Source organism: Pan troglodytes, chromosome 19 (genome assembly GCF_028858775.2).
Source record: "Pan troglodytes isolate AG18354 chromosome 19, NHGRI_mPanTro3-v2.0_pri, whole genome shotgun sequence".
NCBI lineage: Eukaryota > Metazoa > Chordata > Mammalia > Primates > Hominidae > Pan > Pan troglodytes.
Genome location: NC_072417.2, coordinates 54535891 through 54551653, shown reverse-complemented (window position 1 = coordinate 54551653; position 15763 = coordinate 54535891). Strand labels below are relative to the sequence as shown.

Genomic DNA, 15763 nt, shown 5'->3' with positions numbered 1-15763 from the left:
CACGTCTGTCTCCAGCCCTGTCTGTCCTGGCCCAGCTCCTTGCCTATCTGGGTGTGATCACCGCCGCACTCCCCTGGGCATGTGGATGTAACAAGTTCAAACCTTCTGTGGGAGTCGGGCAGGCTCGGCCCCACCCTCAAGTCTGTGCCCTTTCCTCCCAGATTGGTTACGCAAGAGCAGGCATGAGTGTGGTCGTTGTGGGTGCATGCGCGGCAGGCCTGGGGCCTGGCCGCCTGCTGCCTCACCTGCAAGGAGGGGCCTCCCAGAAACTCCCTTCCCCAGTGCCCAGCCGCCCCACCTTGCCAGACTTAGGTGACCAGCCAGCAAGGATGCCCGCTGCCTCCCACCTGCCCTCCTGCCCTCCATCGCCAGCCAAGCCCAACCTGAGCCAGCACCTGCCTTTAACGACCAAGTTCAAGGGGCTGAGCAAAGGCTCCCAGGGGAAGGGGTCCCCCAAGGGTTCCCCAGCCAAGGGGTCCCCCAAAGGCTCCCCCAGCAAGCACAGCCGGTGAGTGGGACTGGGGGATGGGGAGCTGGGGAGCTGGGGTGGGGGTGGTGCCAAGCCCAGGTCCTTGAGCCACCTGGTGGTGGCCCAGAGCCCAGGACCAGCCCCGTGCTGGCATTTGGTGTCCTGAGGCTAAAGGGCCCAGGGGTGGACTCTCTCCTTGCCTTGGGAGCCGCAGGCCCAGGCCGAACTTCAGCCCTGGCAGGAGGCAGGGGATGGCCTGGGGCTCCCTACATCCTCTAAGGGGGCCTGCGGGCCACGGATTGAGGCCGCTCAGCGGGAGAAGTGCTGGACAGGAGCCTGCACCGATGCCCTCCTCTGCCAGAGGCTGGGACACAGGAGAGCCTGGCTGTGTGACGGCAGCTCTGCCCCAAGGCTCTCCTTGGCTGGAATGACCCCTGGAGCCTGGGTGCAGGGCATGAGGACTGAGCGGGCGGGGTGGGATCCCTGGGGTAGGGACGCAGGGGCTGTGCTGCCTCCTGCCTAAGCCAGAGCCCTCCCCAGAGTTCTCACCCAGGGCCTTGTTGTATTGAAGAGTTAGGGGTTCATGGCTGGGTGCGGTAGCTCATGCCTATAATCCCTGAACTTCAGGAGGCCAGTGTGGGAGGATTCCTTGGGCCCAGGAGTTTGAGACCAGCCTGGGCAACATAGGGAGATCTCGTTTCTATAAAAAAATAAAAGTAAAAACTAGCCAGGCATGGTGGCTCGTGCCTATTGCTTGAGCCCAGGAGTTTGAGGCTGCAGTGAGCCATGATCACACCACTGCGCTCCTGCCTTGGTGACAGACTGAGACTCTGTCTTTAAAAAAAAAAAAAAATCCTGGTGCAATACCTCATGCCTGCAATCCTACCAGTTTGGGAGGCCAAGGCGGGTGGATGACTTGAGCCCACGAGTTGGAGACCAGGCTGGGCAACATGATGAAATCCCATCTCTACAAAAAATATACAAAAATTATCTGGATGTAGTGGCGCATGCCTGTAGTCAGAGCTACTTGGGAGGCTGAGGTGAGAGGATTACTTGAGCCCGGGAAGTCGAGGCTGCAATGAGCTGTGATCACTCCACTGCACTCTAGCCTGGGTGACAGAGCAAGACCCTGTCTGTTAAAACAGAACAAAATAGAGCTGGGGCTTCCTTTTCCAGTGGGTGTGGTGCAGGGGGCACTGGGCCTCCCTTGGACCACCCGGTTCTCTGGGGCCCAGCTCCAGCTCTCTGTGGATGGATTGGGTGGCGCTCTTCCCACTCACTGGCTTCAGCTCGTCTGCAGAGGAGGCGGCAGCCCGCCTGGGTCCAGGGTGTCGAGATAAGCTCAGGGATGAAAGGCTGGTGTGGGAGTGGGGGTGCCCATTACCCCGATAGGGATCAAGGCACCAACAGACACCGAGGCCGGGCGTCTGGGCGGATGGGAAAGACAGTGGTTAAGACTCTCAGCTAACACTCTCGCTGAGTGACCTGTCCTCCCTGGGGCACCTGAGCCCCACCCAGGATGGAGTGTGCAGCTCCTGGTGGGAGCAGCCATCCCAGGAGGCGGGACCTGAGCAGGAGCGCCCGGGGCCCAGCACCTACAGCTCCCACTGTCCAGGCAGGCTCCCCAGCACTGCACTCCTGGCCTGGGGCAGCTCGGTCCTCAGGGCCCTGTTGGCTCCGGATCACCTCACGTGTGATCCACTCGTTTGACATGAACTTACTGAGCACTTACTGCATGCCAGGACTGTTCTAGGCACTGCAGATGTCGATGTAGACAGAACCAACAGGCCCCTGCCTTCAAGGCACTAGCCCTCTAGTGGGATAAAAACTAACACGTGCTGGGTGCTGACCCTGCACCAGGCCTGCACTGGATGTTTCAGATGGATAAATTCAGTTAATGCTCACAATAGCCCTAAGGCATAGATATTTTTATTAAAATCCCGCTTTACGAGTGAGGCACCTCAGGCACAGAGAGGTTAACTTGCCCAAGGTCACACAGCATTAATGATGGAGAAAGATGAAACCAGGCTGTCTTGGCCACAGAGTTCTTCCAGACTGCTGTGCCTTCACCAGCACTGTCCCTTTGCCTGAGGTGTGGGGGGGGGGGGGCATCCTTTGACCCAGTTCAAGGCTTCCCCTGCCCCAGGATAATGATCCCCTATAAGGCACTGTGCTCATGAGGCTTGGACCAATCTGCCCTCTTTTAGGTCTGCTTGACCTTGTGACCTCCACAGAGTGACTGCATGCACACAGCAGGTGCTCTATGGAGGCTGCAGGGCGAATGCACAGAAAAAGCCCTGGGGTGGAAGCAAGGTTTCCCCTCCGTCCCTGACCATGTGACTCAGAGCAAGTCAGGGCCCAATCTGGGCTTTGAACCCTCAACTCTGGAGAATGTTAGGGTGCCCAGCAGTCTCTTGTGCCTGCCTCCCCTCCCCGGCTCTGACAGTGTGAGGCTCCTCTAGACGGCTACTGAAGCCAGCACTCTGGCAAAGCTCCCCGGGGTGGAGGAGGTATAGGGGAACACAGGGCTGGAGTGGGAGGAGGTGGGGGTGGGGGGCATGCTGCTGCCTCCCTGCCCCAGCCAGCCCAACTGCCCCTCCCAGGGCCCAGCCAGGCTGGCTCAGGTACTAGTGGCTGAGCCGGTGATTCACCGGCTCGCGGAGGGGAAGTGGCAGGCAGCTGGGTGGGGTCGGGAACTCACTGCCAGCACAGCTGGCTGAGGCTGGGACACCAAGGCCGCCTGCCCCCTCAGCACCACACAGACCTGAGACCCTCACCTTTTGACCCCTCATGTGGCGGGGCAGTGCTAACACCCCCAACCAGGACTAGCTCACAGAGCCTCCTTCAGAGAGAGACCCCAAAGTCAGGGCAGTGAGCTAGGCTCTGGGGGCAGTATGGGGTGGAGGGAGGGCAAGGGATGCCACCTGGATGGGGCACAGAGGGGCCTCTTCCACCGAGCTGCCCACTGTCCCCTCCACCCACCAGGGCTGCCACCCAGGAGCTGGCCCTGCTCATCTCCCGCATGCAAGCCAACCCCGACCAGGTGGAGCGGGACATCCTGGAGACGCAGAAGAGGCTGCAGCAGGTGAGGCCCCGGGCATGGCAGCAGTTGGCAGGGCGTGGGCAGGCTGGGTGACATGGAAGGCTCATCATCAGGCCTGGCACTCCCTGAGTGCCCCCTGGTGATGGTGAAGATGGGACAGATGACATTTGTCCTGCACCGCCTGTCCCCTAACACACGGTGGGAGAGAGGGCTCAGCTTCCTTCTTTGCTGGGCTCCCCTGTGTCCTTGTCACCTGCCCCACGGACGCCCTGGGCCTGACCCTGTGCCTGGCGTGGGCCTCGAGGTTGGCCAGCATAGCTGGGGTCCCAAAGGTGGGGCTCAGGCGCACAGTGATGGGCAGCTGGGGTGTGGGGGCTCTGGGCCCTGGCGAGTCTGCCCATCCCCTGCCCACAGGACCGGCTGAACAGTGAGCAGAGCCAGGCCCTGCAGCACCAGCAGGAGACGGGCGGCAGCCTGAAGGAGGCCGAGGTGCTGCTCAAGGACCTCTTCCTGGACGAGGACAAGGCCCGGCGGCTCAAGCACCCGCAGGCTGAGGAGACTGAGAAGGAGTGAGTGGGGCTGCGGCAGGGCTGGGGGTCCCTGGGGAAGACCCAGGCCCAGCCCTGACCTGCCGGCCTGGGTCGGCTTCTTGACAGCATCGAGCAGCTGCACGAGCAGGTGACCCAGGAGTGTGCCGAGTACCGTGCCCTGTACGAGAAGATGGTGCTGCCGCCCAGACGTGGGATCCAGGGTCAACTGGGCACACGTGCTGGAGCAGAAACAGGTCAGGAGCTCAAAGTCACACCCCAGTGTGATCAGAGAGCGATACGGAACTGCATTTAACCCAGGGCCTGACTGTAGGCTTGAACAGTCAGGGTGTAGGGGTGGCTCAGGGGTCTGGGCAGGGAGACAGCAGAGGAGACAGTGCAGTCAGGGAAGACTTCCTGCAGGAGGAGGCACATGAAGAGACCTCAGAGGGGTGAGAGGGCTCGGTTGGATCAGGGTGAAGTAGTGAGGAGAGAACAATTCCAGAAAGAAGGAGCAAAGGCACCTGCCAGGAGGAAGCCTACGGTTCGATGGGACTTGGGGATTTCTGGGCAGGTGGGCAGAGCCAGGTCATGGGGCATTCTGATCCCTGGGTGAGGAGTTGTGCTTTGATGCCACACAGAAGGGGTGTCATCATGACAATAGAGGGACAGTGGGGAAGGGCCCGGGTGGAGCAGGGCGTTCTGAGGGCCCTAGAGCTTGGCTGGAGGTGTCCAGACAGGAAGCACTGAGGCTGGGTCACAGACAAGGTAGGATGGAGCTGGAGACTTCTCAGAGGCTGAGCCCAGCGTCTGGGAACCAGTGGGACTCAGGGGCCACTGCAGAATGGCCTCGCCCCTGGGTGAGCTGCAGGGCGTGCACCCGGGCTGCTCCCAGGCTCGTCCACGCTCTGCCCAAATGACCAAGTCCACTTCTCTGGGTGGGAGACGTGTGGGGTTCTCTGGCTCCCCACCGCGGTCCTGCGGTGACTGAGCCGCCGGCTCTCCTGCAGAAGCAGGTCTGCGCAGGCCAGTACGGGCCGGGCATGGCGGAGCTGGAGGAACAGATCGCGGAGCTCAACATCCTGCAGAACGAGATCGACGACCAAGGAGAGCAGCTGGGGAGCCTCGTGGGGCCGGTGGGTGAGCCGGGAGGATGTCACATCCGGGGCCAGCCCCAGCCCCTGTTTTTCCAGTCAGAGCCGGAGCTAGATCGGCTGGGCCCTGGGGATAGGGGTGGGTGGGGTATGGCTGGTCCAGATCTTAGGGGGCCGTCTCCCCGCACCCCACCTCTCACGGGCTTGTTTCTCCCCTTGGTCGAGGCAGGATGCAGCCACCATCCGGAGCCAATACCGAGACCTACTGGTGAGCAGGAGGAAGGGTCGGGCAGGGTGGCTGCGGGTGGGCCTGGGTGGCCGCCTGGACCCTGCCCGGGACCAGTGTTCCTGAGCGCGGCCCAATGGCGCCTTTTGCCCCCCACTGTCTCTCTCCCCACCCTGCTGCTGGCGGCGGGTCCTGAGCACAGAAGGCGGCATCGTGGCGCGGGCAGAGCCTGGTCAGCCTGTACACGCACCTGCAGGGCTGCACGCGGCAGCTGAGCGCCCTGGCGGAGCAGCAGTGCCGCATCCTGCAGCAGGACTGGAGCGACCTCATGGCCGACCCTGCGGGCGTGCGGCGGGAGTACGAGGTCGGCTGGCAGAGGTTGGGGCCAGGTGGGGGCGACCAGGGCCATCCTGGTCCTCACCGCCGCTTCTCACCCGACTCGCCCCCAGACTTCAAGCAGCACTAGCTGCTGAGCCAGGAGCAGAGCGTAAACCAGCTGGAGGACGACGGCGAGCACATGGTGGAGCTGCGGCACCCCGCGGTGGGGCCCATCCAGGAGCGCTGGGGGCAGGGCGAGAGTGAGAAGGGACATGGTGGGCGGGGAAGGCGGGGAGGTGGGGTGGACGTGGGTTGGGGGGCGGGGCGTGGTCCGAGGGCTGCGTGTTGCGGTACCCAGGCCCACCAGGAGGCCCTGAAGATGGAGTGGCAGAACTTCCTGAACCTGTGTATCTGCCAGGAGACCCAGCTGCAGCACGTGGAGGACTACAGCCGGTGAGCCCTCGGGCAGGCGGCAGGGGCGGCAGGGGCGGGAGGTCCCACAGCACTCCTGCCCACAGGAGAGGCACTGCACCTCTCAACTAGACAGAGCTGGCAGGGCGCAGTGGCTCACACCTGTAATCCCAGCACTTTGGGAGGCCGAGGCTGGCGGATCACTTGAGGTCAGGAGTTCGAGATCAGCCTGGCCAACATGGTGAAACCCTGTCTCTACTAAAAATACCAAAATTAGCCAGACGTGGTGGCGCACGCCTGTAATCCCAGCTGCTCAGGAGGCTGAGGCAGGAGAATCGCTTGAACCCAGGATGTGGAGGTTGCAGTGGGCCGAGATTGGTCCACTGCATTCTAGCCTGGGTGACAAAGAGAGACTCCACCTCAAAAATAAAATAAAATAGAGCTGTGTGGTTGCCACTCGGTCCCAGAGGGAAGGAAAGGCATGGGCACACATTCTCAACAGGGTGAAGCGGTTCCCAGGGGGGTGAAAATTGGTTCTTAATGGCAGAAAAATAACTCTTCTTATGCATGAAGTACAGATCCACATACAGCACCTAAGCTGTATACAGCATATCTGTGGTATAAAACTTTTGTGGGGGCCAGGTGTGGTGGCTCACACCTGTCATTCCAGCACTTTGGGAGGCTGAGCCAGGAGAATTGCTTGACCCCAGTAGTTCCAGACCAGCCTGGGCAACATAGTGAGACCCTGTCTCTATACAAACAGATAAATCTCTATCAAAATAAATAAGTAAATAAAATTTTATGGGGATGAGGTGGGGGGAAAATAAAGAAAAGATTTCTTAAAAGGCTCTTTAGGAGAATAATAATGAAAAAAAACGGTTGAGAAACCCTGATATAATATACAACTGGGATTTGGGGGCAGATAATGTTTCACACATTTTCCTATAGAACCACAAACTATGATCACACACTGACAAAAATTCCGTAAAAACACTTGGAATGCTTCTTTAAAGCATAGCTTCTTCTCCGGGGCTGGGACAAGTGCAGCTCCAATACCCTCTGTCCCAGCAAGAAAGACTTCAGGTGCTGGAGGGAGGCAGGTGACGGTGCCCTTCATTTGTGCAGGAAGGATGAAGACCAAGTGTTTTATGACCCACTTAAAAAAATTAAGTTCAGTGCACGAATAAGACCCCATTTGCAAGAGCACACCGGTGATAAAAGGTCCTGCCGCCTGGGTAGGGAAAAGAAAGACCGACCAGAGTAGGGGAGAGTGACAGTTTAGGTTTAGCTGGTTTAAGTTTAGCTGGCTTAGGTTTATCTTGTTTAGGTTTATCTGGTTTGTGTTTAGCTGGTTTAGGTTTAGCTGGTTTAGGTTTTTCTGGTTTAGGTTTAGCTGTTGTGTGTTTAGCTGGTTTAGGTTTACCTGGTTTAGGTTTTTCTGGTTTAGGTTTAGCTGCTGTGTGTTTAGGTGGTTTAGGTTTAGCTGGCTTAAGTTCAGCTGGTTTGTAGAGTTAGTGGGCAGCAGGTTGCCCCAGGCTCTGCCCTTGACCATCCAGTGAACTTAGTTCCAGAAGAGGCCGACTCAGTCAGCCAGACCCTGGAGAAGCTCAACTCCAACTTGGATGCCAAGTCCAGCCCTGCACCTAGGGGCCCCCCTGGCACCCCCACAGAGCTGCTGCAACAGCTGGAGGTGAGACAGCCCCACCAGGCCATCTGCACCCCACCTCTGGGAATTAGTCCTGTCCATCTTTCTGGGCCTCAGCCCTTCTGCCTCGGTACCTAGTCCTGTCCCAAGCCCTGGCCTGGGTGCTGGCGGGGGGTCTGCTTTAGCAGGAGGCTGGCCAGGTACCAGCAAGCTCCTCCCACCTCTGGACATCAGTTTTCTCATTTGCAGTGGGACAAGGGCAGCCTGGGAGAGCTCTGAGGCCCGTCTAGCTTCTGCTCGGAGGCCTGGGTGATGCTGTGCCATCCCCCTCCCTGCAACTAGCAGATCCCAGGATCCTAGGCCCCCAGAGAGGGGCTCCTTTTACTTTGCTGATTTAGAGACCCCTGCCTTCTTGAAGGCCAGCCTCTAGTCCTTTTGAAGGATGGGTATGGTGTGGCCAGCCTCCAGTGCAGCCTGGCCTGAGTCCCCTCTGCCTGGGCCCCTGGCAGGCAGAGGAGAAACAGCTGGCCATCACTGAGAGGGCCACTGGGGACCTGCAGCTGCGAAGCCGGGATGTGGTCCCCCTGCCACAGCGAAGAAACCTGCCTTAGCAGCCCCTGCACGTGGACAGCATCTGTGACTGGGACCCAGGAGAAGTGCGAACTCCCCCACCTCACCCCTGCCACCATCCAGCCCCACCTAGCCCATCCCCTGCCCCTGCCCAAGCCCATCCCTGCTCCATCCCCAGCTGTCTCCTGCGCCCACTTTTGCCCTACTCCTTCCCTTGACGCAGACCCTCCTCTCTCCAAGTCCTGTCCTGCCTCTTTTCTACCCCAGCACCTCCCACTCTACTCTTGTCCCTGTTCCAGCTGCTGTCCCCATCTGTCTCTGTCCCCAGCCCCTACTCTGCCCTGGCCTTGGACCCCTACCCCTGAGCCCACAGCAGCCGCTCCCTTTCTGTGCTCGCAGGTGCAGCTGCTGCGGGGTGAGCGGTATAAGCTGATAGATAACACTGACCCGCACACCTGGGTCGTGCAGGGCCCTGGTGGGGAGAACAAGTGTGCTTCTGCCGCCTGCTTCTACATCCCAGCACCATACCCTGATGCCGTGGCCAGTGCCTCCCGGTAGGTCTGTGTCGGGATACTCAGGGGCAGGCTGTGGGCAGAGCAGACCGGCCCTGTGCTGTCCAAGCCCATGGCCCGGCAGACCCCTGCTGAAAGGCCGGCCTTCACCTGAAGCTGCGTCTACTGCGGCTGGGGAGGGTGAGAGGCAGAGTAAGGACCTCTTTCTCCGATCACCTCTTCGTTCTAGGCTGGCCTCGGAGCTGCAGGCCCTGAAGCAGAAATGGGCCACAGTCCAGAGCCGCCTGAAGGCCAGCACTGTGGAGTCTGTTCAGCCCAGCCAGCAGGGTACCCAGGGTGGCCCGGGGAGGGGTGGCTGTGGGGCTGGAAGGAGTAGATTCTGACTTCCAACTGGTCTGTGATGGGCAGGGGTTGCCTTGGGTTAGGGACCATCACTCTGGGGATTTCATCTCTGGGGTGGCCCTGCCCATCCCCTCCACCCTACCCCGACAGGACCCTCTGTGGGCACCTGGTGGGGGTACCCATCTGCCAGTCTGGAGATGGGCCCTGGGCCCTCACCAGCACCTCTGCCCCCAGCTGCATCTGGCTTGGCCCTGGCCAACCCACAGGCCCAGAAGCTCCTGACACAGATGACCCGGCTGGATGGAGACCTGGGACAGATAGAGAGGCAGGTGCTGGCCTGGGCACGGGCCCAGCTGAGCCGCACCACGCCCCTGGAGGACCTGGAGGGCCACATCCACAGCCACGAGGTGGGTGAGCAGCGGAAAGAGGCGGCTGCGATGAGAAGCGGCCCGGCCCTGGTGCTCACACTTGAGGGAGGTGAGGCAAGCGCAGGAGCAGTGGCTGGGACGGAGGCGGAGAAGGGTGTGGACAGACCCGGGCTCAGACAAGCTGGTTCCCCTCCTGGCTCCTCTACTGACCAGCTCTGTGATCTTAGACTACATAACTTTCTGGGCCTTGGTTTCCTCATCCCTGAAGCAGATGTAATAATGCCCAGCTCACCTGATCATTCAGGAAGGTTCCAGTAGGGCCCAATGTCAACAACTCCAGGAGGTATTCTGGCGAAGCTCCTGAAATAGCAAGGAAGCCTGGAGAATCTTAGGAAGAAATGTCCCCTGGCTGCAAGGGGGGGCCTTCCTGGGGAGGTTGCAGCATTGTGTAAACTCCTTACCCAAGAACAGCAAGCTCTCTGCCACGTGGACTCAACACTCCCAAAAGTGCTCAAAGTGAAACCCACACCGGGCCACAGTCTGGGTTATCCTTCCAAACTAGTTTCTTTTATTTTCTTGAGACAAAGTCTCTCTGCATCACCCAGGCTGGAGTGCAGTGGCGCTATCTCGGCTCACTGCAACTTCTGCCTCCCAGGTTCAAGTAATTCTCCTGCCTCAATCTCCGGAGTAGCTGGGATTACAGGTGCACACCACCATGCCCAACTAATTTTTGTATTTTTAGTAGAGACGGGGTTTCACCATGTTGGCCAGGCTGATGTCGAACTCCTGACCTCAAGTAATCCACCCATCTTGGCCTCCCTGAGTGCTGGGATTACAGGCGTGAGCCACTGCGCCTGGTCTGTTTCTTGAGATGGGGTCTCACTTTGTCACCCAGGCTGGAGTGCAGTGGTGTGCAGTGGTATAATCTCAGCTCACTGCAACCTCCACCTCCCAGGCTTGAGTGATCCTCCCACCTCGGCCTCCCAAGTAGTTGGGACCACAGGTGTAACACTGAGCCCAGCTAATTTTTTTGGTAGAGATGGGGTTTTGCCATGTTGCCCAGCTCATGTGACAGTGAGCTGTAGATGAATGTTTGGAGTCATTGGATGATTACTAGAAAATGAGCCATGAAATGGGATGAGAACATGAGACAGTGTAGAAACTGGGAACATAAATGGCTGCAGGTCTGAGAACGTAACATGACATTACTGGGTAGAGGCAGAACATTCTAGGAGAACACTGAGAATGGGAGTTCAGGGTGTGGGAAATCCAGGGGAGTTCACTCAGGGCTCCAGTAATTGGTTTTGTGTCCTGAAGGGGCAGTCACCCAGCTGAATCAGAGTCAGGCTGACACTGACCCAGATCCCTGTGACCAGGACTCTCAGCAATGACACAGAGGTGACCTGGGGGAGCAGTGGTCTTAGGATGGGAGGAGGAAGAGCCCCCATGTGGGGCACGTGGACACAGGAAGAGGTGCAGGTGCTGGCCTGTGAACCTGGTCTTCACCTGAGGGAGGGGCAAGTGGAGGGCAGGTACCCAGATGATGGTGGACAGTGGCCACTCTTGTAACTCCTTGAACTTCTTTTCCTTTCTTTCCCCTCTGGGATGAGAAGGCCATGACAAGGGTATTTTTTCCCTTGTTTCCCAAGACTGCCTGAATTTCAGATTGATGTTTTGTACATGGGAGTGGCTGTGCCTTGACCTGGTTGCTGTTGAAGGAATATTGGAAAGGTTGTGAAGCCAGAACTGTAACTTTCTGTGATAGAAACAGCCTGGCCTGTGTCCCTACCCACGTCCCAGCATCCACAGGACAACACTCATCATGAGCTAAGGGGGCAGGTGTGGGCCACAGTGATACACATACTGGGCCACTTAGGCAAACCTGTTGTTTTCCTCTCCTGTCAGGACCACAAAACACCCAGCCACGTGGTTAGCATATGACTAACGCCAGCTGCAGCTCCAGGGACAGGCCATACATTATCCAACCGATCTGAGTGTCCACTCCCAGTCACTATGATGGTGTCAGGGGAGACGATGTGAGTGATCTGGACAAGTTGTCCTGAAGGCCAGGATTCCTGATCAGTAGGTCAGGGACTCCAGGTCTTAATCATTCTGGAGGGTGTGTATCCAAATGTGATTCCCAGGACGGCAGAGGTATTTTGTTCCCATGGGAATTCAGCCAGGGGACAGGAAAGGACATGGAGAAGGGACATCTCAGATTAAGTCTCAGAGGGAGATTCTGCTTTTGCCTTCTAAAAGGAAAAGTTCCTGTGACACCTTTGAATGATGCTAGGAGGCAGTTTTGGTACAGCAGTTTTCACTCTATCACCCAGGCTGGAGTGCAGTGGCACGATCTTGGCTCCTGCAACCTCTGCCTCCTGGGTTCAAGTCATTCTCCTGCCTCAGCCTCCCAAGTAGTTGGTACCACAGGTACATGCCACCACACCCGGCTGATTTTTGTATTTTTAGTAGAGAGGGGGTTTCACCATGTTGGCCAGGCTGGTCTCGAACTCCTGACCTCAGGGTTATAGCTGTGAGCCACCATGCCCCATGAGCTTATTATTAGAGCTTATTTCCCATCCCATAAGATACAACACTACTTGTGTTACATAGTGAGCAGTGTGGGGAAGAAAAGCTTGAGAATTAAGTTAGTGACAAATCCAGTGTACTCAAAAAGAGGGAAAAAAACACTCTGAAACAATTGCTTTCCCCATATTCTATTCTCCCTAGAGGTAGTCCAAAAAGGAATGACAAAAGAAAAAAAAGGATACAAAATGAGATACATGTTCATGTGACATATAAGTACAGTAATAAAATAAGCATATATGATATTTAAGCAAAATAATATGCATTGATGGTCATCTGATATAAATCCATCATTTCTGTTGGCCAACATCTAAAACCTTTACTTTTCTGAAGAGACAAGCTATAAATCTATACAGATATTTCTACAATGAGAATTCACTATTACATATGATCCAATATATTTTGATGTCAAATATTCACAATTAATGTTAAAAAATCCCCTACTTAGCCAGGCGCGGTGGCTCATGCCTGTAATCCCAGCACTTTGGGAGGCCAAGGCGGGTGGATCACGAGGTCAAGAAATCGAGACCATCCTGGCCAACATGGTGAAACCCTGTCTCTACTAAAAATACAAAAATTAACTGGGAGTGGTGGTGCGTGCCTGTAGTAGGCTGAGGCAGGACAATCACTTGAACCCAGGAGGCAGAGTTTGCAGTGAGCTGAGATCGCACCACTGCACTCCAGCCTGACGACAGAGCGAGACTCTGACTCAAAAAAAAAAAACCCTACTTATGTTAAGAGTACCAAAAATAGGGCCAGGAATGATGGCTCAGGCCTATAATTTTGGCACTTTGGGAAGCCAAGGTGGGAAGACAGCTTGAGTCCAGGAGTAAAACAGACTCTGTCTCTACAAAAAAATTAAAAATTAGCTGGATGTGGCACACACCTGTAGTCCAGGTACTCATGAGGCTGAAATGGGTGGATCACTTGAGCCTGGGAGGTCAAAGCTGCAGTGAACTGTGATCGCACCACTGCACCCTACACCCAGCCTGGGCAAGGTGAGACCCTGTCTCAGAAAAAAAAAAAAAGGTACCAAAAATCTATAGCTGTTTCAGGAATAAAATACATGTAGTTAGTGAGGTTTTTCTCCCCCACTGCTATGACTTAATTTTTGGTTGAGATGCTAAGCCAAACATCATTTTAACTCTGTGGCCCAACCGAAAAAGGGAATCATACTCTCCAAAGAATTGTACATTCCCACTCTAATTGCTAAAATAAAATGTTGGATTATGAAAATCAATTTTGTACATATCAGTAAGTTATAAGAGCATGGCTTATTAAAAAAAAAAAAAGCGGGCGAGGTTACCTACATGAACTGCAAAGCAAGCAAACTGAATTTTCTTCTCGAAGAGCCCATCCTCATACTTAAAATTTCCCACAACTATATGGAAATTCTTTCACTTACCAGAAAGAGCTGATGGGCACTTTCACTGAGAGTTGAGTCATCTGGGCTGTCGACAGGTGTCTGACGTGTAAACTTGGAATCAAACTGACTTACATCCTCTTCAGATTGCTTTATACAAACAAAATAATTTAGAAAATAATGAATAGTCCATATTACATCAATCAAATGCACTGTAAGCTCTGGGAGCTCTTTTCGCAGGGGTTAACTATAATAAAGTATTAGAATAGTCTTAGCAGGCACAGAATGAAGAAAAAAATGCAGGTGGAAAGTACTGAGTCAAATTACATCTTCAAATCTTAAACATGCATTAAAATAGATTTTAGTATACTGTTATTCCTATTAAAAATGTGAATATATCAACTGGGCATGGTGGCTCATGCCTGTAATCCCAGCACTTTGGGAGGCTGACGCGGGCAGATCATGAGGTCAGGAGTTCGAGACCAGCCTGGTCAATATAGTGAAACCCCGTCTCTACTAAAAATACAAAATATTAGCCGGGAGTGGTGGTGGGCGCCTGTAATCCTAACTACTTGAGAGGCTAAAGCAGGAGAATTGCTTGAACCCGGGAGGAAGAGGTTGCCGCAAACACAGATTGTGCCACTGCACACCAGCCCAGGTGACAGCGCAAGAGTCTGTCTGAATAAAAAAAAACAAAAAAACAAAACAAAACAAAAAAAGTGAATATATTGAGCTCAAAACGAGTTGGAAAAAATGTGAATATCAATTTCCTCTCTCACAAAGCTTCAGTGTGCTTAGTCCACTGGCTAAATCCCTGTTTAGAGATCATTAGTTCAGTTGGCTACTGCAGGTTTGTAATAAACCTGAAAAACTACTGAAGCAGAGTTAAAACATGAATAATACTGGTAAGATGCTCCAGTTAAAGTTTCTTCCCACAGCTTATTTCATTCCTTTAGAAATCTAAAGGAGCAAAAATAATTTTCTATTCTGCATGGGTTATAAGTTATATAACCCTTGTGAAAGTATAGTTATCACTTCAGTTCTAACCATGAGATTGATTTATGTAATTCCTTGTCTCTTTCCCAAAATATCTGGTTAGACTCTTGGGCCAAATCTAGGAAGTAAATAATAATTTAGAATATCTGACTTAATACTAAAAGATGACCACATTGACTTGATAATTCTCTTAGAGCCCAGACTGTGAACTTGCACTCCCTGGAGGAATGGCTGATTCCAAGTGTGGGGAAAATGTAAGAGATAAGCAGAGAACAGCAGTTTCCTTATTTTGCTCTCTCGTCCAACACCAGACAACGTGCTCGTCAAAAGGACTCAGAACCCAATATGAAGACGCACCCAGCATTCAACGAAGGGAAAAAATGAGCATCAATAAAAATAACGGCCAGGTGCGGTGGCTCACGCCTATAATCCCAACACTTTGGGAGGCAGAGGCAGGTGGATTGCTTTTGAGCTCAGGATTTGAAGACCAGCCTGGTGAACATGGCAAAACCCTGTCTCTACCAGAAACACAAAAATTAGCTGGGCGTGGTGGTGTACCTGTGGTCCCAGCTACTCAAGAGGGTGAGGTGGGAGGATTGCTGGAGGCCGGGAAGTCAAGGCTGCAGTGGGCAGAGATTATACCACTGCACTACAGCTTGGGTGACAGAGTAAGACCCTGCCTCAAAACAATAAATGAATAAATAAAAATAAAAATAACTGCAATCAAATGAAACACAAATATGTTAAAACGTGTAAGTTCATAATATACTAAAAAAGAAAAAACACATACACAAAGTTCATTGGTCAATTTTGGAAGATGCTAGGGAACTAATTCATTATTTTGAAAACTAGGAAAGAATCAAACATACATCCTGCCTTTCCTGTATGAACTATACCTTGTGTAACTAACTGTTCAAAGAGTTTCTCTTTATGAAAGAATTCCAGCTAACAAAGAAAGAAGAAATAACAGAATAAAACCATTTCACAAACACCTGATGAAATTATAAAAGTAGGCCAGAGTTTCTCAACCTCAGGGCTACTGACATTTTAGGCCTATTAATACTTTGCTGTAGGGGGCTGTGCTGTGCTGACTCTTACCCCTGAAGGTACCTATAGCATTCCCTCCCCCAAGTTGTGACAATCAGTGTGTCTCCAGACATTGCCAAATTACCCTGGTAGTGAAATGCTGACACAGGCAATGATCAGTGACCACTAACATCACTAAACACACACACACACACAACTACACATTATGCCTCCTGATCAAAGCATATGCAATACCGAGAGTTTAAT

At 54.2% G+C, this 15763-nt stretch overlaps 2 protein-coding genes across 11 annotated transcripts in view; one reads left to right on the top strand and one right to left on the bottom strand.

Moving 5' to 3' along the window:
- The first annotated feature begins 251 nt into the window (after nucleotides 1–251).
- Nucleotides 252–15246, top strand: LOC748818 (envoplakin-like). Its single transcript, XM_063798975.1, is given in 17 exon segments — nucleotides 252–508; nucleotides 3455–3554; nucleotides 3927–4081; nucleotides 4169–4244; nucleotides 4246–4296; nucleotides 5050–5175; nucleotides 5363–5401; nucleotides 5562–5727; nucleotides 5809–5911; nucleotides 6032–6130; nucleotides 6531–6532; nucleotides 7654–7778; nucleotides 8243–8389; nucleotides 8703–8857; nucleotides 9045–9142; nucleotides 9392–9564; nucleotides 14665–15246. Coding segments are annotated over 17 exon segments (2301 nt in total). The 5' UTR covers nucleotides 252–329; the 3' UTR covers nucleotides 15172–15246.
- LOC112206052 (ribosomal protein S6 kinase beta-1) overlaps nucleotides 2383–15763 on the bottom strand; it is a 107322-nt gene continuing 93941 nt past the window's right edge. For 7 of the 10 annotated variants that reach the window (XR_010153012.1, XR_010153009.1, XR_010153007.1 and 4 more), the window contains 3 exons: nucleotides 13517–13624; nucleotides 9818–9885; nucleotides 6869–9066 (listed from right to left, as the gene is read on the bottom strand). The gene's annotated coding sequence lies outside the window, so the exon portion shown is untranslated. Of the gene's footprint in view, nucleotides 5122–5832; nucleotides 5921–6868; nucleotides 9067–9817; nucleotides 9886–13516; nucleotides 13625–15763 lie in introns of those variants that run through there. The other 3 variants (XR_010153016.1, XR_010153014.1, XR_010153015.1) reach the window with 3 other exon arrangements.